At 40.4% G+C, this 27,454-nt stretch overlaps 1 protein-coding gene across 1 annotated transcript in view; it reads right to left on the reverse strand.

Annotated features, from left to right (window-relative positions):
- LOC128652486 (uncharacterized) overlaps positions 1–27,454 on the reverse strand; it is an 868,114-nt gene that overhangs the window by 639,891 nt on the left and 200,769 nt on the right. The window contains exons 34-37 of the mRNA XM_053705422.1: positions 26,042–26,190; positions 17,718–17,923; positions 16,652–16,655; positions 6,099–6,137 (exon numbers count right to left, since the gene is read on the reverse strand). Of these exons, the coding sequence (XP_053561397.1) occupies positions 6,099–6,137; positions 16,652–16,655; positions 17,718–17,923; positions 26,042–26,190 (398 nt within the window). The remainder of the gene's footprint in view (positions 1–6,098; positions 6,138–16,651; positions 16,656–17,717; positions 17,924–26,041; positions 26,191–27,454) is intronic.

Consider the following 27,454-nt stretch of genomic DNA (forward strand, 5'->3'; position numbering starts at 1 on the left):
ATTAGCTAAGGCGTATATCCTTCATATTTCTTCACCCCCCCCCCATAAAAGAAACAGGGTACCCCAGACTAGTTAACCTTTTTTGGCCAGCTGAGTCCTTAGTTGCTAAATTTCTGTTTTATGTAGATTTGAATATGGCAGTCAACCAAACAGGTGTCTATGGCCAATAGACAATTAAGGTCAATGTGTTGAGTTACCGGACCAGACCATGAGAAGGCCTGTAGGACGCCACAACCCAGTGGGCTGGATACTGGGTCTCAGGCAGTAAGACTTGCCAAGAGGTAGTGGCGGAACTGCAGCAAGATGTACCCTGGTGCGCTGGCAGAGGCCGTCCTGTCGAAGAAGTGCTTCTGACTCGCGGTGCCTAGAAGGAAACACTAGGCGCCCATGATCTAGCTCCACCACGCTGTTGCAGATGATGCAAAGTGCGTCACATCCTGTGATGTCGTACCGTTATCCCCATTGCTAGTTAAAGGGATAGGAAACCCACATTTTTTCATGATTCAGAAAGAGTATGACATTTTATTATTTATTATTATCAGGTATTTGTAGAGCGCCAACAGATTCCGCAGCGCTGAATTTTAAGCAACTTTCTAATTAACTCCTATTAGCAATTTTTCTTCATTCTCTTGGTATCTGTATTTTAAAAGCAAGAATGTAAGCTTAGGAGCTGGCCCATTTTTGGTTCAGCACCTGGGTAGTGCTTGCTTAATGGTGGCTAAATTCAAATCAAACAGTGGTAGTGCAGCATAGCAAATCAGGCAGTAGTAGTGCTGCATAGCAAATCAGACAGTGGTTGTGCTGCACAGCAAATCAGATAGTGGTTGTGCTGCATAGCAAATCAGACAGTGGTTGTGCTGCATAATAATTTTATATATATATATACAGTTTATATATATATATATATATACACACACACATATTTAAATTACACCTAAATCTAACTGATTATTAGTGCCAGTGACAGTGAATGAGGGGGCAAAGTGTGAGTGACACTGAGATGGATCATAGAGCCAATGCCCCAGGAGAACTTACCTCCATATGCTTTCCCTTAGTGGCCATGTCATTGTTCGTGATAGGGCTGTGGCTGGGAGAAGTTCTCCGGGTGGGAGCGCAGCTAGACACACCAGTGGGAGAGTAAGGGAGGGCAGCAGTTCTGTCTTCAATTGGCTGTTGCAACTTGTTTGTGTGTGTGTGTATGTATCTGTATAAAACAGAGTCTGTACCTCTGTGTATATATCTCTGTGTGCATGTGTATCTATTTGTGTGTGTGTGTGTGTGTGCGCAAGTATCTGTGAGTACCTATCTCTTCTAAAACACCATTAATACTAGTAGCTTGATTGTTTAACTGCAACTGCACTTTGAGTTTTTTTTTTTAATACTTTATGTTCTCTCTGCCCTCTGTCTTATTATCTTCTTCTCTGGCCTTCTCTTAGCTTACATATAAAACTATAGCGCATAAACTACGGAAGACACAAAGTGCAGTTAGCTGACAGAAAACATAACTAGTACCCTCTAAAACTCTTTTATACTCCATAGAGAGCAGGGGCACTGTAAAAAGAATTTTAATCTTGATATGGATAGAATAATAATATTGGATATCATAGAATAATATGCTAATGTAAAGCTGTATCTTCTAATCTAAATATCACACATTTTACCTAAAGAAAATATGTTCTTTTAAATACTTGGAAGAAAGTCTGGAAACTTATTTTTCTTTTTTAGCGTAAAGTCCTGACACAATTCTATATAGGTTTATTCATCAACAGATTAATTCAAGTTGGTTATTTGATGACCTTTCCTTGTCCTGTCCATTATTCAGAGAAAAAAATTAATGTTTGTACCCTTACCTCAGTAAAAAGTATTGTCATGCAAATAGAGCATTTCCTCCTGTGTCACTAATGCTGTGATATTCTATGCATGTTTATCAGTATGACGTGTGTTTACTAGTTCTACAAAATACGTCTGTGCTCTCAAGTCGGGATTAATTGCAGTATGTGTGGGATAGTATAACAAGTCATTGGAACTGATTAGAGTTTGAAACTGATTCGATTTCTAAAGAGAGCGAGCTCAGCTCTTCTTGCTGCTCCATCTTCCCACTCTCTTCCTTCTCTGCACTGTTGCCTGCTGGCTCATGCTCCTCCCTCTTCCTCTTCTTACTGTTCCTTATGTTGTGACGGGACCTGCAGCAGACATCTCAGGGTTGGGGGGTGCCGCGAGGAGGGGCGGGTGTTGTGAGGGGGGGCGCAGGTGCTGCAAGGGGGGGCGGACTGCGAGTGTAAAAAAAATTATTTATAAGTTGCTGCTGCAGCCAGGTTGTTACCAGCAATTTGCACCCAGTACTGAGGCGCCTTAAGGTAGCTGCCTAGATTGCCTTATGCAAGCGCCGGCCCTGCCTCCATACTGAGATGAAAGTTCTAACAGATTTAAGTTAAAGAATGAAAACCTCTGATAATCTACTACAGAAGGAAGCTGGACCCCCACAGGTCATAAAACAGATTAACAAGCAGTAGACAAGAAGTATGAACTGCAGTGATTAGTCCACAGTAAGAAATAAGCAGACAATGGTTGCATCCCTGAGTATGTTAGTGATTGTAGGTATTTCAAAACATATAACAGCATGGTATAGGAACCATACCTCTCAGCCTGTAGATGTTTTAACCCCCTATATACCAGTGAGGGCTACAATAAAAGTTTCAGGCAATATACAGACAGACAATAGATAGATAGATAGATAGATAGATAGATAGATAGATAGATAGATAGATATTAGGATATAATGCAGAGATTTATCAAGAATTCACTTAATTTATCTGTTTATTGATTATTATCAAAATTACTTATTTGCGCTTCTGTGCTAAAGATGTTAAATGTGCTTCAATGGGGGGCGGAGCTAACTGCCTAGCTGAGTGGACGTGCTTATACAGAGCTCTCTGCTAAAAGAGCACAAATATAAAAATGTATAATATTATTCCTGCCTGATACACCTAAACTGTGACTACAGAGAGGAGGCTTGATTACAGCCTTAATATCCAGGTTGGAAAAGTGGGTAAATCCGATTGCCAGACTTCCAAAGGCAGACAAACAGTTAGGCCTGAAAACCCACTACGCCGCAAGAGAGAAGCTATCCTCCGGAGGGTCGGGGCTCCGCTCCGGAGGTAATATACAAACACCTGCTGTCTATATTCAGGCAGGGAGCAGCGTATGATCTGGTACCGGCTTTCCGGCTAAGGCGGTGGGCTCACTTGTTGCCGCTACAACTGCAGAGAGAACGGGACACTTACTTCTAGGCCTCATAACGCACCCGGAGGTCGGAGCCTTGCGGAGTGCTGCGGAGAACGGGGCTAAGTGTTGCGGAGCAGATTAATCGACCTAGACCATCCTAAGAAGCGGAGGATACTCCCGCTATAGAAACTGCTGATAAGCAGACCAGCTGAGACCGACCGGTTGCCACACAATAAAGGCGCGAATCTCCGCCATCTTTACATTCGCAGCGGGACTTTATCAGATAGCCAAGTGGAAAACATAATTTATGCTTACCTGATAAATTCCTTTCTCCTGTAGTGTGGTCAGTCCACGGGTCATCATTACTTCTGGGATATTAACTCCTCCCCAACAGGAAGTGCAAGAGGATCACCCAAGCAGAGCTGCTATATAGCTCCTCCCCTCTACGTCACACCCAGTCATTCGACCAAGAACCAAACGAGAAAGGAGAAACTATAGGGTGCAGTGGTGACTGGAGTATAATTTAAAAATTTAGACCTGCCATAAAAAACAGGGCGGGCCGTGGACTGACCACACTACAGGAGAAAGGAATTTATCAGGTAAGCATAAATTATGTTTTCTCCTGTTAAGTGTGGTCAGTCCACGGGTCATCATTACTTCTGGGATACCAATACCAAAGCTAAAGTACACGGATGACGGGAGGGACAGGCAGGATCTTTATACGGAAGGAACCACTGCCTGAAGTACCTTTCTCCCAAAAACAGCCTCCGAAGAAGCAAAAGTGTCAAATTTGTAGAATTTGGAAAAAGTATGAAGAGAAGACCAAGTTGCAGCCTTGCAAATCTGTTCAACAGAGGCCTCATTCTTAAAGGCCCAAGTGGAAGCCACAGCTCTAGTGGAATGAGCTGTAATTCTCTCAGGAGGCTGCTGTCCAGCAGTCTCATAGGCTAAACGTATTATGCTACGAAGCCAAAAGGAGAGAGAGGTAGCAGAAGCTTTTTGACCTCTCCTCTGTCCAGAATAAACGACAAACAGGGAAGAAGTTTGGCGAAAATCTTTAGTTGCCTGTAAATAAAATTTCAGGGCACGGACTACATCTAGATTGTGCAGAAGTCGTTCCTTCTTTGAAGAAGGATTCGGACACAATGATGGCACAATAATCTCTTGATTGATATTCTTGTTAGTGACAACCTTAGGTAAGAACCCAGGTTTAGTACGCAGAACAACCTTATCTGAATGAAAAATCAGATACGGAGAATCACAATGTAAGGCTGATAACTCAGAGACTCTACGAGCCGAGGAAATAGCCATTAAAAACAGAACTTTCCAAGATAACAGCTTGATATCAATGGAATGAAGGGGTTCAAACGGAACACCCTGTAAAACGTTAAGAACTAAAATTAAGCTCCATGGTGGAGCAACAGTTTTAAACACAGGCTTAATCCTGGCCAAAGCCTGGCAAAAAGCCTGAACGTCTGGAACTTCTGACAGACGTTTGTGTAAAAGAATGGACAGAGCTGAGATCTGTCCCTTTAAGGAACTAGCAGATAAACCCTTTTCTAAACCTTCTTGTAGAAAAGACAATATCCTAAGAATCCTAACTTTACTCCATGAGTAACTCTTGGATTCGCACCAATGTAAGTATTTACGCCATATTTTATGGTAAATCTTTCTGGTAACAGGCTTCCTAGCCTGTATTAAGGTATCAATAACTGACTCCGAAAAACCACGCTTTGATAAAATCAAGCGTTCAATTTCCAAGCAGTCAGCTTCAGAGAAATTAGATTTTGATGTTTGAAAGGACCCTGAATTAGAAGGTCCTGTCTCAGAGGCAGAGACCAAGGTGGACAGGATAACATGTCTACTAGATCTGCATACCAGGTCCTGCGTGGCCACGCAGGCACTATTAGAATCACTGATGCTCTCTCCTGTTTGATCCTGGCAATCAATCGAGGAAGCATCGGGAAGGGTGGAAACACATAGGCCATCCCGAAGGTCCAAGGTGCTGTCAAAGCATCTACCAGGACCGCTCCCGGGTCCCTGGACCCGTAACAAGGAAGCTTGGCGTTCTGGCGAGACGCCATGAGATCTATCTCTGGTTTGCCCCAAAGTCGAAGTATTTGGGCAAAGACCTCCGGATGAAGTTCCCACTCCCCCGGATGAAAAGTCTGACGACTTAGGAAATCCGCCTCCCAGTTCTCCTCTCCAGGAATGTGGATCGCTGACAGGTGGCAAGAGTGAGACTCTGCCCAGCGAATTATCTTTGATACTTCCATCATCGCTAGGGAGCTTCTTGTCCCTCCTTGATGGTTGATGTAAGCTACAGTCGTGATGTTGTCCGACTGAAACCTGATGAACCTCCGAGTTGTTAACTGAGGCCAAGCCAGAAGGGCATTGAGAACAGCTCTCAATTCCAGAATGTTTATTGGAAGGAGACTCTCCTCCTGAGTCCATGATCCCTGAGCCTTCAGGGAATTCCAGACAGCGCCCCAACCTAGTAGGCTGGCGTCTGTTGTTACAATTGTCCAATCTGGTCTGCTGAATGGCATCCCCCTGGACAGATGTGGCTGAGAAAGCCACCATAGAAGAGAATTTCTGGTCTCTTGATCCAGATTCAGAGTAGGGGACAAATCTGAGTAATCCCCATTCCACTGACTTAGCATGCATAATTGCAGCGGTCTGAGATGTAGGCGTGCAAAGGGTACTATGTCCATTGCCGCTACCATTAAGCCGATTACCTCCATGCATTGAGCCACTGACGGGTGTTGAATGGAATGAAGGACACGGCAAGCATTTTGAAGCTTTGTTAACCTGTCTTCTGTCAGGTAAATCTTCATTTCTACAGAGTCTATAAGAGTCCCCAAGAAGGGAACCCTTGTGAGTGGTAAGAGAGAACTCTTCTCTACGTTCACCTTCCACCCATGCGACCTTAGAAATGCCAGTACTAACTCTGTATGAGACCTGGCAGTTTGAAAGCTTGACGCTTGTATCAGAATGTCATCTAGGTACGGAGCCACCGAAATTCCTCGCGGCCTTAGCACCGCCAGAAGAGAGCCCAGAACCTTTGTGAAGATTCTTGGAGCCGTAGCCAACCCGAATGGAAGAGCTACAAACTGGTAATGCCTGTCTAGGAAGGCAAATCTTAGATACCGGTAATGATCTTTGTGAATCGGTATATGAAGGTAGGCATCCTTTAAATCCACTGTGGTCATGTACTGACCCTTTTGGATCATGGGTAAGATTGTCCGAATAGTTTCCATTTTGAACGATGGAACTCTTAGGAATTTGTTTAGGATCTTTAAATCCAAGATTGGTCTGAAGGTTCCTTCTTTCTTGGGAACCACAAACAGATTTGAGTAAAACCCTTGTCCGTGTTCCGACCGCGGAACCGGATGGATCACTCCCATTAGTAAAAGATCTTGTACACAGCGTAGAAACGCTTCTTTCTTTATCTGGTTTGTTGACAACCTTGAAATATGAAATCTCCCTTTTGGGGGAGAGGCTTTGAGGTCCAGAAGATATCCCTGAGATATGATCTCTAACGCCCAGGGATCCTGGACATCTCTTGCCCAAGCCTGGGCGAAGAGAGAGAGTCTGCCCCCCACTAGATCCGTTCCCGGATCGGGGGCCCTCACTTCATGCTGTCTTAGGGGCAGCAGCAGGTTTTCTGGCCTGCTTGCCCTTGTTCCAGGACTGGTTAGGTTTCCAGCCTTGTCTGTATCGAGCAACAGTTCCTTCCTGTTTTGGTGCAGAGGAAGTTGATGCTGCTCCTGCCTTGAAGTTACGAAAGGCACGAAAATTAGACTGTCTAGCCCTAGGTTTGGCTCTGTCTTGAGGCAGGGCATGGCCTTTACCTCCTGTAATGTCAGCGATAATTTCCTTCAAACCGGGCCCGAATAAGGTCTGCCCTTTGAAAGGTATGTTAAGTAATTTAGATTTAGAAGTAACATCAGCTGACCAGGATTTTAGCCACAGCGCTCTGCGTGCTTGAATGGCGAATCCGGAATTCTTAGCCGTAAGTTTAGTTAAGTGTACTACGGCATCAGAAATAAATGAATTAGCTAGCTTAAGGGTTTTAAGCTTGTGTGTAATCTCATCTAATGGAGCTGATTCAAGGGTCTCTTCCAGAGACTCAAACCAAAATGCTGCTGCAGCCGTGACAGGCGCAATGCATGCAAGGGGTTGCAATATAAAACCTTGTTGAACAAACATTTTCTTAAGGTAACCCTCTAATTTTTTATCCATTGGATCTGAAAAGGCGCAGCTATCCTCCACCGGGATAGTGGTACGCTTAGCTAAAGTAGAAACTGCTCCCTCCACCTTAGGGACCGTTTGCCATAAGTCCCGTGTGGTGGTGTCTATTGGAAACATCTTTCTGAATATAGGAGGGGGTGAGAAAGGCACACCGGGTCTATCCCACTCCTTAGTAACAATTTCAGTAAGTCTCTTAGGTATTGGAAAAACGTCAGTACTCGACGGTACCGCAAAATATTTATCCAACCTACACATTTTCTCTGGTATTGCAACTGTGTTACAATCATTCAGAGCCGCTAAGACCTCCCCTAGTAATACACGGAGGTTTTCCAGCTTAAACTTAAAATTTGAAATGTCTGAATCCAGTTTATTTGGATCAGATCCGTCACCTGCAGAATGAAGCTCTCCGTCCTCATGTTCTGCAAATTGTGACGCAGTATCTGACATGGCCCTAATATTATCAGCGCACTCTGTTCTCACCCCAGAGTGATCTCGCTTACCTCTAAGTTCTGGTAATTTAGACAAAACTTCAGTCATAACATTAGCCATGTCCTGTAGTGTGATTTGTAATGGCCGCCCTGAAGTACTCGGCGTTACAATATCACGCACCTCCCGAGCGGGAGATGCAGGTACTGACACGTGAGGCAAGTTAGTCGGCATAACTTCCCCCTCGTTGTTTGGTGAATGATGTTCAATTTGTACAGAATGACTCTTATTCAAAGTAGCATCAATGCAATTAGTACATAAATTTCTATTGGGCTCCACCTTGGCTTTTGCACATATAGCACAGAGATATTCCTCTGAGTCAGACATGTTTAACAAACTAGCAATTAAACTAGCAAGCTTGGAAATACTTTCCACTCAAATTACAAGTAATATGAAAAACGCACTGTGCCTTTAAGAAGCACAGAAAAAAATTATGACAGTTTAATAATAAGGAAACCGGAAAAATTATAACAATCAGATTTTTCCCAGTAAAAGCATAAATTTAGCAAAGGATTGCCCCCATTAGCAATGGATAACTAACCCTTAATAGCAGAGAAACAAATGTACAAAATATAAACGTTTTTTGTCACAGTCAAAGCACAATCTCACAGGTCTGCTGTGAGTGATTACCTCCCTCAAAATAATTTTTGAAGACCCTTGAGCTCTGTAGAGACGATCCGGATCATGCAGGAAGAGAAAAATACTTTTGACTGAATTTCTGATGCGTAGCAAAAGCGCCAAAATAGGCCCCTCCCCCTCACCCACAGCAGTAAGGGAAGTTCAGTAAACTGTCTCAAATTAAAATAAACGACAGCCAAGTGGAAAAACAGTGCCCAAAAACAATTTTTCACCCAGTACCTCAGATATTTAAACAATTTAGCATGCCAGCAAAAACGTTTAAAATTAAATATCATGAAATGTCATTAAACAGCCTGTTGCTAGACGTTCCCACTGCAAGTAAGGCTAAAGATAATATGCATATAGTATTACCAGAGAAGTGCCATTCCCCAGAATACTGAAGTGTACACATATATACATAAACAGCCTGATACCAGTTGCTACTACTGCATTTAAGGCTGAACTTACATTATATTGGTATTGGCAGTATTTTCTTAGTCAATTCCATTCCTCAGAAAATAATATACTGCAACATACCTCTTTGCAGGTGAACCTGCCCGCTGTCCCCTGATCTGAAGTTTACCTCACTCCTCAGAATGGCCGAGAACAGCAAAATTAATTTTAGCTACGCCGGCTAAAATCATCCAAAAACTCAGGTAGATTCTTCTTCAAATTCTACCTGAGAAGGAACAACACACTCCGGTGCTGTTTTAAAATAACAAACTTTTGATTGAAGATATAAAAACTAAGTATAATCACCACAGTCCTCTCACACATCCTATCTATTAGTTGGGTGCAAGAGAATGACTGGGTGTGACGTAGAGGGGAGGAGCTATATAGCAGCTCTGCTTGGGTGATCCTCTTGCACTTCCTGTTGGGGAGGAGTTAATATCCCAGAAGTAATGATGACCCGTGGACTGACCACACTTAACAGGAGAAATCATCTTTATTGCGGTCATCATTTGGGGCAACTGCATACCCTGGTAAGACCTTCCTACCAATATATTATAGACACTGATATTGTAATCCTCTGACCACCTCCCCAGGTTTAATATCCCACTGGATCTCAGGCATCAGAGCACAACTGTTGTGTGATAAAACTGTCCTCTAAACCCCTTGCATATACTTCTTGGGCCCCATATATGTTACAACAGGCTGTAAAGACCATAAGAGAAAAGACCATAACACAGAGCCTCTGGATCTGAAGTTCAAGACACTGTCACCTTATTAAAATCTGGGTTGCTACACCAGTGTGCACACATATTAAAGGCCTCTAACATCTACACTAAAGGTGGACATTAGACAGCCCTGCTTGATTTGTCTGGCTTGTGACCTCCATACTCTCCATAATAACATTTTCCAATCAAGCCCAAGGGACCACTGGGAGCATTGGGGGACTAACACAGTGGCTATGAGCACACTCCTAATATCAGCCATCAGGGTGTCTTTATTCTATAGGAGACTGTTGGTTCACTGTGTCTGAAATCTATTGTACAATCCAGGCTGCTGCGTCAGCTCAGGTGTCTCTGTGAATCCCTAACACAGAGTGTAGTGTTTATTTTTCCTGTTTTAACATCCCTTTTTCTTTACAGGACTTTTGAATTGTTTGCCTCCTCACTTGCTAAGATACTGATATTGGTGGCTTATCTAACTCACAAATACTGAGGTCATAGGAATCTTGATAATTTTTTTGCAAGCAAGTCCTCAAGCATAACGGGGGGAAAAAAAAAGTGTGTTTCTGACATTACATAACGTAAAGTGCAGTGTTTAGTGTTTACCCTATAACATCCTTATTCTTCCACAGGTACTTTGATCCTTGTCTCCCTATACGGGTAGGGGGATTACAACTGTGGATCTACCTGACCTCATATTCACTCTCTCCACCCCTTTCCTGTTGTATATAATTGCAACAGGTCATACTCACTATCCTTTCTCCGTTATGGCCCAGTGAGGGCAAGGTTCCCCGGAGAGAGTGCATACCAAAGCTCCTGCACCACTTGCCCCTGCAGAGTGATATATAAGTCACAGCACAGATACTTTCTAAGTTGATGCACCTTTTTCCACCAGCAGGCCAGATGATAAACATGGCTACCTAAACCAAGATTGACATCAGGGGGACTATGTTACAATAATTTGCAAATTACTCTCTTTAACGGTTGTCTTATATCCGGGTGTGACTTTCTTTTAGATCCTCTGTGACCATATTCAGCTAATTGAAGATAAGATACAGAACATGTCTCAAAACACTAAAAGAAAACCGAAACTGTCGCAGCCACCCAGAAAAACAGTGGTGGACCATTTTAAAGGTCATATAGCTGATAAAACTCAGGTATACCGAGACTCCACCCCTATGTTGGATGAAAGTGAATCTGACAACAGCATGGATTCCCAATCCCCCACATCAGATGTGGTATCAGCTTCTATTGTGGACGTACTTACTAAAAGGATGAACCTCCTACAAGATACGTTAACTAAAGAAATTAAAGGTTCCACCGCCGAATTACGCAGAGAGATCGCATCACTGGGGGAACGGACGGAAACCCTAGAGCATAAGCAAGAGGATCTAACAGTTGATCAAGCACACCTATTAGCATACTCTCACAGTCTAGCAACCCAGATATCTGACCTGGAGATAAAATTGGCCGATATGGAAGACAGATCCAGACGGAATAATCTGAGGTTCCGGGGATATCTGAAGAAATTGGGTCACAAGAGTTAGAGTCTCATATTATGGAATTCTGTAAAACCATACTACCCTCCTCAGACCCGACGAGCTTCATACTGGACAGAGTTCACAGAGTAGCAAGACCAAGATCGGTATCACAGGATAAGCCAAGGGATGTCCTTGCTAGGGTAAATTTTTTCACCCATAAAGAAAAGATAATGAGGGAATTGGCCAACAAACCTCAGCTACCGGATAAGTTTCAACACATCTCGGTTTTCCCGGATATCTCGAGCTACACTCTGCAAAGGAGAAGAACTTTCAGAAATATAACCCAAATTTTGAGAACAGAGAACATTAGATATAGATGGGGCTACCTGACAAAACTGATTGTCGCCAAGAATGGGGAAACTCACACCATTATCACCCTCCAGGAAGGATTTGACCTACTAAAAGAATGGGGATTGGTTCCACCAGAACCCCGTCCAAGAAATGATCCTGTAACCTCCAAAACTGGATCTGACCCACCTACCCTGACCTCGCAACCTAAAATCCGAGCTGGAGCCCCAGATTTCACTCCTAGGCCGCAAAGGCCTACTATTTGACTGTTGTTCTCCTTGGCTAATGTTTATCTATAATACTGAAACTGATAAGATAATATCTGCTTCAATAACCATGTTTGTGTTCAATTTTATGTATTTGCACCCAGCCTGGATGCCTGTTCCGCGCAGGGGATGGGGGGGCTCGGGATCTTTGTGAGAAACAGTAACCCTGTCCTGAGCCATCTTACCCTCATTTCTTAAACACCCCGACTCCTCACCAAAAGGTGGGGGCTGCGGGCATCTCCCCTCACCTGTGTGGAGCAGACGACAGGTGGCCTAACTAACGTTTGGTAAAATCTGTTCCAAAAAGTTGAATTTAGACATACCTACACTTGAATATGCGGATATGATACAAGTCAGATGAATGTTAAACTATGTTTCTAACCCAAACCGTTTGAGTTAATATTGTTATCCTGTAGTTCATACTCCCCCGTAGATAGTCAATCTACCTATACCAGTTGGTATATTTGTAACACAACCCCCCCCCCCCATATACGCTAAGTATATTTGTGACATCCCCTTTTAAGGGGACTGGAGAAATCAGTCTACTTTTTCGGCTACGCTTCTCCTTTTGGTGATCCGGTGGATCACCAGATTTGTTTAGACATTTAAGTTGTAAGCAGTTAAAACTTGAATATACTAGATACAAACTTGTTCCCATAAGTTATTTTCTCCCTTTTTTCTCCTTTTTGTTTATTTATTTGACACCTGTTCCTGAATACCTGTATCTCCACCTAACCCTATTTCTACTCTAAGTGATAGGTGCAGACCCTTTAGAAATTGATTTCTTGCGCTCTCTTTGAACATTAGCCTGATCATACGGACCTGAAAATCCGGAGACTGTGTCTAGGTGTGCAGATCCAGGTGGGGTGAGTTTTCTACCCAAACATCATTTATCCCCCAACTCTTTTTCCCCCTCCCACCCTCCCTTGTAAATAGACCTGCCATGTCGACAATGTCCAGTAACATCTCTTTTGCAACACTTAATGCTAAAGGGCTTAATTCCCAAGACAAAAGAAGTATGCTTACAAACACCATGAAAACCCTCAAAATACAAATTATTTTTTTACAAGAAACCCACTGGTTAGCATCTTCTCAAGCTCCATATAGGACCCCAGAGTATCCCACAGTTATTCTGGCCTCTCATAATGAAAAATCTAGAGGTGTAGCGATTGCCATACATAGAACTGTACACTTTGAGACCATTTATGTAGAGGCAGATACCCAAGGGAGATATTTACTACTTACCTGTAAACTTAACGGTATTTTGTTCACCTTGGTAAACATATACGCCCCTAACCAAACACAACCCAAGTTCCTGAAGGGGATCTTGTCCAAAATTGAGAAATATAAGGTTGGAACTCTAGTCCTGGGAGGAGATTTCAATATGATATGGGACCCCCTAATGGACAAAAGGCTTCAAAAGGGAAAAAGCATTGATACGTACACTATAAATACAGCTAACAAATTCCGCCAGCACATAATCCAACATAACCTATATGATATCTGGAGGGCACAACACCACAGTGACAGAGACTACACTTACTTTTCTAGACCTCATCACTCCTACTCGAGACTAGACCACTTCTTCTCTGATTCCTGGACTCTGGACAGAGTACTAGAGTCACATATCAGGGTTTGTGCATGGTCCGACCATGATATCCTCACTTTTACCCTATCTACTGACCTAGCCAGAACAACTAGACCTAGTTGGAAACTCCCGAAACAAGCACTTCATGATAAAATCTTTAAGACATCCCTCAAGAACTCCATTGTCGAATTCTTGAGACTTAATGAGACCCCAGGCATGCCATCTCAAACAATATGGGCTGCTTTGAAGGCATACGTAAGAGGGATTTGCATTAGGAGACAGGCGACACTGCAACGTCAGTCAGGTGCACCCTTGGGCCTTCTTATGTCTGAATTACGACAGGCAGAGCAAGACAATAAAAATTCCCCGTCGGTCTCCCTATCTGATAAAATTAAACAGCTCAGAGCGCAATTGGCAGACAGAGAGCTGGAGAGAGTTAAAGAGTCTTACATTCGGTTTAAGAAGTTACTATACTGTCAGGGCAATAAATCCTCAACGTTACTAGCTCACAAATTGAGAGGGAGGACCGCTGCAGCCAGAATTTTGGCACTCCAACAGGGGACCACATTGGTCACATCCCCTAAGGAAATCGGAGAAACTTTTGCAGCCTATTACTCTGATCTATACCATCTCCAACCTTCAATGATTGGGAAAGAGTCCTCTGTACAAAAGGTGGTTGACTTCCTGCAAAGCCTCAACTTGCCTAGTTTATCGGAAGACGATAAAGAAACACTCAAGGCTCCTTTCTCTATATCGGAAATTAACCTTGCCATCAAGCATACCCAAAACAATAAAGCCCCGGGCCCTGACGGATACCCGGCATCCTTCTATAAACTTTTTAGGGTGGAATTAAGCAAAGTCCTCCTTGGGGTCTTCTCAGAAGCCCGAGAGTCAGGGTTGTTCACTAAGGAATATTTGCAAGCAACGATACTACCGATTCCCAAACCAAATAAAGATCCCTCACAATGTAGCAGCTATAGGCCAATATCATTGATTAACGGGGATGTAAAGCTCTATGCTAAACTTTGGGCTAATCGTCTGAACACCCTACTCCCAAGGGTGGTACATCCGGATCAAGTTGGGTTCACCTTTGGCAGAGAGGGACCTGACAATACCAGGAAAACACTGGACATCCTCATGGAGGCATCCCGATTAAAGTTACCCATGCTGGCCCTGTCTTTAGACGCAGAAAAAGCGTTTGACAGGGTCAGATGGGACTACTTATGGTGTACGCTTGCCCAATTTGGTATACCAGCCGAAGTGATAACAGCAATTCAAGCCCTGTATTCCTGCCCAACTGCGGTGGTTAAAGGCCTGGGATTTGCTTCTCCGGAAATACATATTACCAATGGCACCAGGCAAGGATGTCCCTTGTCACCCCTAATCTTTACACTGGCCATTGAACCTCTGGCTCAAGCCATTAGGAACTCAAGTGTGATACATGGGGTAAAATTTGGGGGAGTCACTGCAAAGGTAGCATTGTTTGCTGATGACGTTACTTTATTCCTCACAAACCCGTTGGGCTCCTTGCCGATGCTACTAGATCTTCTTTCCAAATTTGGGACCTATAGCTATTACAAGGTTAACGTCTCTAAGACAGAGGCTTTACCGCTCGGCATCCCTACATTTGAATTAGATGTTCTACAAACATCATACTCTTTTCAATGGTCACGCACTACCATCCGGCACCTTGGAGTACAATTAGGTCCCGATCCGAAATCTGTACTTGCCATAAACTATTCGAATATAGTTAAAGAGGTGACAGAGCTCACCACTTCCTGGAGCCTTAAGGAGTTATCGTGGCTAGGCCGCATAGCATCCTTTAAAATGACGATTCTACCTAAAATTCTCTATTATTTTCGGTGTATCCTCCTCAATGTACCCAGCGCCCTGATAGATACACTCCAATCTATTGGCCAAAAATACATATGGGGAAAGTCTAAGCCTCGGATTGCTGCGAAAATACTCCAGAAAAAATACGAACAGGGAGGAGTAGCTATGCCTAGCATACGCGGAAACTATGAGGCAGCTAGATTATCGCACATTACAGCATGGGCGGATAAAGGGGAACCTCAAGGATGGAAGAGCATAGAAAATTTTGACCTGCCCAGGGGGCTGGGTTTGGCAGATTTGCCCTGGATCCCTGACTATCAACTAGACATGCTGAGAATCAAAAATGTCATTATCAGGGATAACCTATAAATGTGGCGTACTCTTAAAAGCCTGCCTGGGGTTGCCCCTCATCCATCCCCTATACACTCACTACCCGCTTTGCTTGCAGCCTTACCTGATACGCATGTTCAACACTGGAGGGACGGGGACCTGAAACTGGTCTCCCAGCTATACCCCTCGGGCACTTTGATCACCCCAGACAATATTAGATTGGTTATACAAGATCCCCCCGTGTGGGCTATATTTGAATACTCCAGACTATATGCCTTTTTGATGTCTTGGGGGTTTCCTAGGGTCCACCTTAGACCCCTGACCAACTGGGAGAAATTGTGGCAACTACAGGTCAAGACCCCTAAAATCATATCATTCCTTTACAACCTACTGCAGTCATCCACGAACAGAGACAGACCCTGGCAACTTAGATCCTGGGAAGGAGACCTCTCCAGACCAATCTCTGACAAACACCTTCATCTTGCAATTACACTAACAAAAAAGACTCTGCACTGTGCGAACACTCTTGAGTCATATATGAAACTATTTTTGAGATGGTACTACACCCCCTCCAGACTATCGCAGATGTTCCCTACAGCATCCTCTTTATGTTGGAGAGGATGCGAGCTAAGAGGCTCAGACATACACATATGGTGGGATTGCCCTAACCTGAAACCCACATGGCTCCAAGTATCTACCCTTTGCCTCAATCTTGGAATGAAAATGCCACTAACCCCTGAAATGGCCCTACTACACATATTCCCGCGTAGTATTCCGACCCCTTTGGTTAAGCTATTAATTTTCGTACTTGCGGCCACGAAGCTGGCAATAGCGAGAGCCTGGAAACAGACACAGCCCCCAGACATTACAGACATCACATCCACAATACAACTCTATGCTAAGATGGAACAGGGTTATTACTCAAATGCTGATAGGGAGGAACTTTACTGGCAAATTTGGGAACCCTGGTTCCACTATCAGGAAGATTGTAGACAGGATGCTCTGAGAGATGGGACCCCAAATCATTCGCACTAACTGAACTGCCCCCACTGGTCTGTGCCTGTTGATCACCATTCCTTCTCCCCCTACCCTGTCTCTTCTGTCCTTTTCCCACTCCCCCTCTCCCCTCCCCCATAACTTGAGACCCCCTGACCTTTCCCCATCCCCTTACCCCCCCCCCCTCAGCCCTTTTCTCCTTAGGGTTATCTGCCCCGCCTGGAGATGCACACTACGAATGGCCCGTTGGGCTGTGGAGTCGAACATGGAAATAACTTTTACCTAGGATTAATGGTCGAAATTCCTCTAAGGTTGAGTCCATATCTAAAATCATTGTACTACATCAAACATAGCAAATAGGTCCAGCCTATGCATATTTATAGTGACCCCTGAAGAGTGGTTTGTGTCTGTTTCCTCTGGTCTGTACTTGCTGACCTGAGTTCTCTCCCTCTCCTTTTCTGCTTTCTCCTTCCCTTCCCCATTCTCTTTCCCCCCCCCTATAATTCACAACCTCCTTTTTTCCTTTCTATCTTTTAGCCCCCTCCCCCTTAATTTTATTAATTACTACTCCTTCTTAGAGGTCCTCTACCCCATTTGGGGACATGTAGCACGAATGGCCTTCTGGGCTGCTAAGACAAGCATGGTGAAGGTTCTCATTCAATCGATTGGTCGGTATTATTGTACTACTGTGTTCACATTTGGATTATAGTACTGCACCAATCATAAGATTCAGGTGGGGCTAAAGCATTTTTGTTCATCCTGTATCCTTCTGTATCCTGGAGAAATATGTTATGTACTTGATATTACCTACAACTGTTCATGGAGATAATTTTATTGTGACTTCTGTTACATCTGTATGTACAAAATGAGCTAATTACTCTGTAATTGTCGTTATCAAGCTTACTTTATAATGAAAATAAAAAGTTATTTTGAAAAAAAAAATGTGCTTCAATGATGTTATAGATTAATATGTTAATTTAAAAGATACATATCATAAACAATTTTTTTCAAAAGCTTCAAAATACATAAAAAAACAATAAGGCTAATTTTTTTATGGTTAGCTACACTGTTCCAGATCACTTTGAGTCTGCAGAGATAATATACAGAAAGGAAAAATAACATACTTCTGTCTGCTGTAGACTCCCCTTGGGAGGCTGCCCTGTTTATTACCACCCGCCGAGCTCCAGCACTGTGTATTTCTCTTCGCCTCTGTACGCCAGACTCTGTGTGCTCTAGAGCTGCCCACAGGTGATGCTGAAGAGATGCTTTTATGCTGTTTACAAGCTGAGGCAGCCAACTCTCCACAGGACCTTTGCATTCAAGGGGCTGCAATGGAATGAAAGAGAAATTATCAACCATGCACTGTTTAGGTGATTTTCTGTGCTTTCAGCAATAGTCCATTGGCCATTGTGTTTATATGATTGCTTTGTAGAATAATCTTAAATATAGTGAGTATTTGTTGAATCGTTTGAAGGCTGTTCTTAGATTCTTTACACCTATAATATATTTATCTTTTTTTTTTTTATAAATTATAGTTCAGATCACAACTACGGGTACAAAAATTGCGTTAGTGTAAAATCATTCAAGTTTTTTTAAGTCTATCGAGTGCATAAAGAGTAAATGAGAATATACTAGGTATGTAATCATGACAATACAGAATTAGATTAAAAATGAGGAAAGGTACTTACTCTACGCTATTATTGTTACTTATGCACTGGTAACTGGATTTTATTTAATAGGATGTTAATAATACGAAATATAATAATTTTGAGATATAACCTGTGATACAACATTAAACAATAACGTGTTGTCAGGTAAATACATCTAAAATAAACTGCATTTCAAAAGAAAATATTAAAGGAGCAGTACAGTCAAAATGAAACAAACATTAATAAGCAATTTAAAAAAAAATGTTTGCCTATATTATCAAATAAGCTGCATTATCTTGGTATCCCTTGTTGAAGAGTAAACCTAAGTAGGCTCAGGACTGAACATTTGTCGTCACGCTCTATGGCAGCACTCTTTGCAACAGTGTATAACATTGCTACATACATTGTTGCAAACAATGCTACCTGAAAATACTCAAAATACGTGCACAATGAAGCAAGTTTGATAATAGAAGTAAATTGGTTTAATTATTTTTTAATTGCAATCTCTAACCATGAAAGTTTCTGCTTGAATGTATAGTCCCTTTAATGATAACATTTTAGCTTTAAATTTACAGTACCTAAAGAACACCTAAACATCCCTGACTTTACCTAGCTGATTCAATGCCTTCACTGCTGAACCTAGATGTATATATACAACATGTACAGTACAGTACATACATATCAGGCTCACTGGGTAACACATTACAGGGACACTTATACATTCACAAAGTCACATGACTACAGTGAGCTATTGTAGATTGTACAACTAAACTCTATGATGTGTTGGATCAAATAAGAGATATTAAAAGATGTGGAATCATATCAGCATAGAAATAATCCTATTCAGCAGGCACAGTGCAATATAAAAATGTTCCTGTAATTTAGACATTTCCCTGCAAAAGCACTTAAATTAGATCATTTATGAGAGGAATTTATCTCTAAGAAATACAGGTTAGGGTACTCAAATGTAGTCTCATAATAAGAAAGATCAGGTTAGAATTAACTCTGGTTGTTCCCTATTTTCATCTACAACAATATTTTTCTTTTATAGCTGCAAAGAATATGATTTATTTTTATTGCACATCTTAAAATATTTCAGTTTACTAATCATTATTTTATTTTTATTATATCTGATCGGATACATTACATTTGTTGAAATTGCTTAGGCCTGAGTGAAGAAAAGTTCCTTTGGCTAATTCAAATGTATTAAAATCTTGAATCTAGACATTTTTAGAATTTAAAAAATAGTAAAGAAATTCTTCTAAGTTTTTGAAAACTTTAAAAAATTACTTGGTACTGTTTATCAAAAACAGAAAATGGCAAAATCAACCAAATGCATCATTTGGTATTAGAAGTAATATTCAAGTTAAAAAAAGAAATAAGATTCAGTTTATGGCTCTGAGCAGTGATGGCCAACAGACAATCCATAGGCCACTCACAGCAGATACCCTGAAACTTTACCAAAACTTGCACCATTAGACTTTTTCGGAAATATAATATTGTTATTTGTGTGTTTCATAGATATATATATATTTACTTGTAGTCCTTAAAGAGACATTAAGCATCCCTTGCTTTTGTTTAAAAAATGTGCTTTGTCCCATGCTACTTGGAAAGGCCAAAAGCAAAATATCTAAAATAGGTTTTTAAAATTCTGCAAATAGTAAAATCTAGCTATTTGATTTGCAGAATTTTCAGGTTACAGAATTTGTCTTCTGGCCTCTCGAAATAGTGTGGGACAAAGCACAATTTTTGCACAAAAGCAAAATTTCCTTTAAAGGCTTCTAAAATACTGATCTAAGAATAATGTTATCAGTTTGAAAAATGTCTCCGTGGGGATTAATGATATCAAAGTCACAAAATAATTTGAAATGAAATTGTAAAGCTGCCTTAGGGAAATATGTATACATTAATTTAACGTAGTACTAACCAAGGTTGAATTAATTAATTTGAGATGAATAATGTAAATTTGTTTTTATATTCTTTATATTTCTAACTGAAGATATTTTAGAATCCTGTTCTATTGCATTTACTTGGCAAACAATAATATACTGAAAGATATTAAAATGAAAGATGTACAAGTACATACTGCTGTGATTCTATAAATCTGTCTTTCTGTTTCTATTGCTCAGAAGTACTTCTATACTGTCTTACTGATAATAGTGTTTCATAGACTAATTTAGAAATAGCACCAAACAGCTCCATAATGGAAACATAGAAATGTAGCTATGAAAACAGAAAAATCATGTTATCTAAGGGATTTTGTTAGTAACCATGGGGCAAAAAGTTGTTTAACCCCTTAATGACCACAGCACTTTTCCATTTTCTGTCCGTTTGGGACCAAGGCTATTTTTACATTTCTGCGGTGTTTGTGTTTAGCTGTAATTTTCCTCTTACTCATTTACTGTACCCACATATATTATATACCGTTTTTTTTTCTCGCCATTAAATGGACTTTCTAAAGATATCATTATTTTCATCATATCTTATAATTTACTATAAAAAAATTATAAAATATGAGGAAAAAATGGAAAAAAACACACTTTTTCGAACTTTGACCCCCAAAATCTGTTACACATCCATGCTAAATAGTTTCTAAATTTTGTCCTGAGTTTAGAAATACCCAATGTTTACATGTTCTTTGCTTTTTTTGTAAGTTATACGGCCATAAATACAAGTAGCACTTTGCTATTTCCAAACCATTATTTTTCAAAATTAGCGCTAGTTACATTAGAACACTAATATCTTTCAGGAATCTCTGAATATCCATTGACATGTATATATTTTTTTTTAGTAGACATCCTAAAGTATTGATCTAGGCCCATTTTGGTATATTTCGTGCCATCATTTCGCCGCCAAATGCGATAAAATACAAAAAATTGTTCACTTTTTCACAAATTTTTTCACAAACTTTTGGTTTCTCACTGAAATTATTTACAAACAGCTTGTGCAATTACGGCTTAAATGGTTGTAAATTCTTCTCTGCGATCCCCTTTGTTCAGAAATAGCAGACATATATGGCTTTGGCATTGCTTTTTAGCAATTAGAAGGCTGCTAAATGCCACTGCGCACTACACGTGTATTATGCCCAGCAGTGAAGGGGTTAATTAGGGAGCATGTAGGGAGCTTTTAGAGGTAATTTTAGCTTTAGTGTAGTGTAGTACACAACCCCAGGTATTGATCTAGGCCAATTTTGGTATATTTCATGCCACCATTTCACCGCCAAATGCGATCAAATTAAAAAAACGTTAAATTTTTCACAATTTTAGGTTTCTCACTGAAATCATTTACAAACAGCTTGTGCAATTATGGCACAAATGGTTGTAAATGCTTCTCTGGGATCCCCTTTGTTCAGAAATAGCAGACATATATGGTTTTGGCATTGCTTTTTGGTAATTAGAAGGCCGCTAAATGCCACTGCGCACCACACGTGTATTATGCCCAGCAGTGAAGGGGTTAATTCTGTAGCTTGTAGGGAGCTTGTAGGGTTAATTTTAGCTTTAGTGTAGTGTAGTAGACAACCCAAAGTATTGATCTAGGCCCATTTTGGTATATTTCATGCCACCATTTCACCGCCAAATGCGATCAAAAAAAAAAAAAAGTTCCCTATTTCACAAACTTTTTCACAAACTTTAGGTCTCTCACTGAAATTATTTACAAACAGCTTGTGCAATTATGGCACAAATGGTTGTAAATGCTTCTCTGGGATCCCCTTTGTTCAGAAATAGCAGACATATATGTCTTTGGCGTTGCTTTTTGGTAATTAGAAGGCCGCCAAATGCCACTGCGCATCACACGTGTATTATGGCTAGCAGTGATGGGGTTAATTATGTAGCTTGTAGGGAGCTTGCAGGGTTAATTTTAGCTTTAGTGTAGAGCTCAGCCTCCCACCTGAAACATAAGACCCCCTGATCCCTCCCAAACAGCTCTCTTCCCTCCCCCACTCCACAATTGTCCCCGCCATCTTAAGTACTGGCAGAAACTCTGCCAGTACTAAAATAAAAGCTATATTTGTTTTTTGTTTGTTTTTTTTCTTAGCATATTTACATATGCTACTGTGTAGGATCCCCCTTAGCCCTCAACCACACTGATCCCCCACCAAACAGATCTCTAACCGTCCCCCTCTGCCTTAATGGGCGCCATCTTGGGTACTGGCAGCTGTCGACATAGACGTTTTTAAAAACAGACACAACAATCTGCCACAGCCAACAGTGGGAAGCTTCAGTTAACTGTTTCTATGCAAAATTTAAGCCAGCCATGTGGAAAAAACTTAGGCCCCAATAAGTTTTATCACCAAACATATGTTAAAAAACGATTAAACATGCCAGCAAACGTTTTAAAACACATTTTTACAAGAGTATGTATCTCTATTAATAAGCCTGATACCAGTCGCTTTTACTGCATTTAAGGCTATACCAACATTACAGTGTTATCACCAATGTACGTTAAAAAACGATTAAACATGCCAGCAAACGTTTTAAAACACATTTTTATAAGAGTATGTATCTCTATTAATAAGCCTGATACCAGTCGCTATCGCTGCATTTAAGGCTTTACTTACATTACTTCGGTATCAGCAGTATTTTCTTAGTCAATTCCATTCCTAGAAAAATATTTTACTGCACATACCTTATCTGCAGGAAAACCTGCACGCCATTCCCCCTCTGAAGTACCTCACTCCTCAGAATGTGTGAGAACAGCAAATGGATCTTAGTTACGTCTGCTAAGATCATAGAAAAACGCAGGCAGATTCTTCTTCCAAATACTGCCTGAGATAAACAGCACACTCCGGTGCCATTTAAAAATAACAAACTTTTGATTGAAGAATAAACTAAGTAGAAAGCACCACAGACTCTCACAACCTCCTATCTATGTTGAGGCTTGCAAGAGAATGACTGAATATGGCAGTTAGGGGAGGAGCTATATAGCAGCTTTGCTGTGGGTGGACTCTTGTAGCTTCCTGTTGGGAAGGAGAATATTTTCCATAAGTAATGGATGATCCGTGGACTGGATACACTTAACAAGAGAAAGTGGTTTTTTTTATTTAATTGCCCTTTTCTGTAGTGTAGCTTCCCCCACCAGATCAACCCCCCACCCCTTCCAGATCCCTTAGATGAATTATTTATTTTTTTAAAAAAAAAATTTTTTACTTTTATCAACCTTTATTTTTCTGCAGTGTAGCGGTTCCCTCCCGCTCCCGCCCCGTGCACGCGCCCGCCCCCCATGCACGTGCGCGCTCCCGTCTGTCCCACCCCCGATCCCGTCCCCCTCCACTTTATTCGGCACATCGATGGCCGCCCACCCGCCTCCCAGACTTGCCCCACCCACCAACGATACCGGCCACCGATGTCCGGTGCAGAGAGGGCCACAGAGTGGCTCTCTCTGCATCGGATGGCCAAGGGGGGTTATTGCAGGATGCCTCGATATCGAGGCATCACTGCAATAACCGGAAAGCAGCTGGAAGCGAGCAGGATCGCTTCCAGCTGCTTTCCAGACCAAGGACGTATGCCACACGTCCTCGGTCATTAACTGTATTTTTTTTGAGGACGTGTGGCGTACGCCCTTGGTCGTTAAGGGGTTAAAGTTCCTTAATTTTTCCAAAAATTTATATTTTACAAAATAATTTTACTAATCTCAACTACAGTCTTCTGAATATTTGAATTAATTATGGTTTTCATACACATATTTAAAGTACAACCGTGCTTATGTGCCAGCTGCAATATCATGGTTATCAATGGTTTCTATTAAGACTGGTATATCACTTTGCCAGTATCTATTTTAATGTATCCATAAAATGATGTGTAGTCATAATATACAACAAGAGTAATCTTAATTATGTAGAGTATGTGCCCCCTAATTATACCCGGACTATAAAACCTGCAATCTCTATAGACTTTATTAGCTACATTGCCCTCATAAATGTATTTGTAGAAATCAGGCAGTAATAGGTAATAGCAAAAAATTAATTGTATGAAGATAAAAAAAGAAAAATGTAAATACAATCTTTAGATTATAAGATTGAGATTGAATAAAAGTGCATCTGCAATGCTTAAGGGCAGAGTGCTCCTATCTTTTTACTTATGTTTGTCAATGTAAGTGTAGTAATGTACAGTGTATAGTCTTACTTAGGGACCGATTACAAGTGGAGAGAAAATAAACGCTTCCCCTCGAGCATTAATTGTGCTAGAAGTAACTTTATGCTCTTGTCGGGTTGTGCTCATATTATGAATTGAACTAAACTGTTTTTGCTCTCAGGCTATCTTGACAAGCGCAAAAAGCCAAAGTTAGAATATCCTGTGCACGTTCAGATATTCCTCCATAGAAGTCAATGAGAAAAAAAGAAATAAAAACTAGACATGTGCAATTAGTTTAGTTCCGAATCAAAATTCTGACGAAAATCGGGTGATTCGTATATTCGGATGTATCCGAATCTCCGAATCACCCTAGTAACGAAACTAAACTAATCCGAATCAATTTGTAACGAAAAATCCAAATTAGTTTGGATTAATTTGTTTTATTCGAATGGCCATGGTGCGATAGTCTGACTCTCTAGACTAATCCCAATTCCTTTGCCGTTCCATATTTATTATAAAAAAAATCTAAAAGAGATATATTACAATTAAATTTAGTGAGATAGAACAGTGAAATTATTCCTTTTGTGTTGGTTGGAACCATCCGAATCAACGTAACATAACATAATGAATAAATCTGAACATACCGAACTTTCGAATTTCCAAATGCATCCGAAACGAATGACCGATATAACGAATCAATCCGAATGCATCCAAAACAAATGAATAATGAATAGATCCGAATGCATCCGAAACAAAATGAATAAAGATACAAAACGAAATTTTCCGGCGTGCACACATCTAATAAAAACCTAACACCCCACTCTCGCACAAACCCGATTGCATATTTTCATTTATAATTGTGAGTTTGTATATCTGGCTGCTATAAACATTTTTAGTCATCAACATTTTAGTACTTGAACATATCATTTTGATAATATGAAAAAGGTAAATATGAAAGCTGTAAGAAGAAAGAAAAGCACTAGTAAAAGAAAGATAATGGTAAGCAATAGCATTAAACAGCACGTATTATTTAACATACAGTATTCATTTTGTCATTAGAAGGAGTGGCAATACTATGTATTTTATTTAGTGTTACACTTAAACACGCCAACCCACCAAAGTAAAGCTATTATTTTATATCATACACATCATTTTAAATGTATTTGATCTGATATACAAAAACATACATTGGGCAAAATGTATAAAGCTGCGAGATGCAATGATAAATGCAGGCAGCGTATTGCTGCCCACTGGCTGTGATACCGGGCGGTCAGGTTCACTGGAGTGAGCCCTGTCCACCAGGTGATTCTTAAATGTCAGCCTTAATATACATTTCTCTGTTGTCTTCAAATCAGCAGCATCTGTAGTTATGTAAGGGATGCCACATGGTTACTCTCTTGGGTACATAATCCGTAGGTTCAATATTTATGCAATATTTATTGGATATAAATAAATCTATAATCATATAATTATTAAAACCATGATAGATGCTCTTAGCTGTCCCATACGACTGAACTAAAATCTAAGCTATAACAATAAAACATTTTATTGTATGTTGCTGCTCAGCTTAATACCACGTGTTTATTTAAACATTGCTATTTTATATACATGCTAAAGGTTTCTAAGTAAAGCAAATACAAATCGCAAAATAAAATCTTAAATATAAAAGGTTGAATTTAAATAGAATTTCAATAACTGTTAGCAAAATATGAGATACTACTCACCTCTCTGAGGTACAATTCTTCCCCCAAACAGCTTCTTACTCCTAAGATTTTGTGGCAGTCATGATCAGAGTCATTTAAATGATAGATAAGACTGTGCACATGTTGAAATAACTTTTCCATATAACCACTTACAATGCCAAGATCATAACCTGTTTAAAAGAGAAAACAATGGTTACTGATGAATATTTTCTAACCCTCGTGTTGAAGCTATGAATATTTTATTCCTTATATTTAAACACTCATATAACACATATCAATGTTTTTTGTTAGATCTCTATAGAAATTATATTTTCTTTGTATATTTTTAAATCCACAAACTTTCAAAAGATTTATTTAGCTTTTAGATGGCAAACTAGGATCCATAGATGATTGGCGTCCCTTATTTAAGGTTTCACAATAAATGTGTCAATACCTTCATAAAAAAAGCTAAGATGGTACAGAGGGGCTTGTTCTAAAGCTATTGGCTAATACATATCTTATCCCTTTAAAATCCTTATTTCAAATCAGTTAAGATTAACTCAAGGAAACTGTATAGCTTCTACTTATTCTGTATTGCAACCTCCTTCACATTCAGGTAAATAAAACCTATTGTGTCTTTCTATGTGCATAACGTAGGTTTGTACACTTAGGAAACATTCTTCAAATCAGATAATATTCCATACTGCCCCTTTGTTAGAGAATAATGTTAGATTACATGGTGTCATTTGACAATAAAGGGTATCCTGGACACTAAGTTAAAATTAAACTTTTATGATTTAGATAGAACATGCAGTTTTAAGAGACTTTCTAGTTTACTTCCATTATCAAATGGAGCACAGTCTTTTTATATGCTCACTTCCTGAGGCACCAGCTACTGAGCTACTGAGCATGTGCAAGAGTTCGAAGTGTATGAGTTTCTTATTGGCTGATGGCAGTCACATGATACAGGGGGCAAATAATCTACATCTTATTTAAAATTCAGAGTAAGTGATATTGCATTTTCTTTTTTGTATTATGAACTGGTTGATTATACAATTCTACTATACAATGGTGCTTTAATTAAAATAACGTGTTGCTGTTTTTGTACAAATGTCAGTTTTGATGTAAGAATTAATCAGGAACAAAAACAAGCTGAAAAGTTAAAGAGGGAAACGGCTTATATTACAAATTAACATACGCCACTGAACAGTGACCTAAGGTGAAATCGATGCTAAATTTCTAGTCATAATTTATAACAAGAAACAATTAAGTGCTTGTATTATCTGAAAAGGAAATAAGGTATGTGTTCCTTGATAGCGATGGTGCTGCTGAAAATAATATCACTGATTTTGGATGTTTAAATATTATCATTTAAAGCTCTGAATTTAAAATTATTGTAGTGAGCTGGACTGTTTTGGACTTGCAGATTCACATACTTTAGATGTATTGTGGTAT

This window comes from Bombina bombina, chromosome 3, assembly GCF_027579735.1.
Source record: "Bombina bombina isolate aBomBom1 chromosome 3, aBomBom1.pri, whole genome shotgun sequence".
Taxonomy (NCBI): Eukaryota; Metazoa; Chordata; class Amphibia; order Anura; family Bombinatoridae; genus Bombina; species Bombina bombina.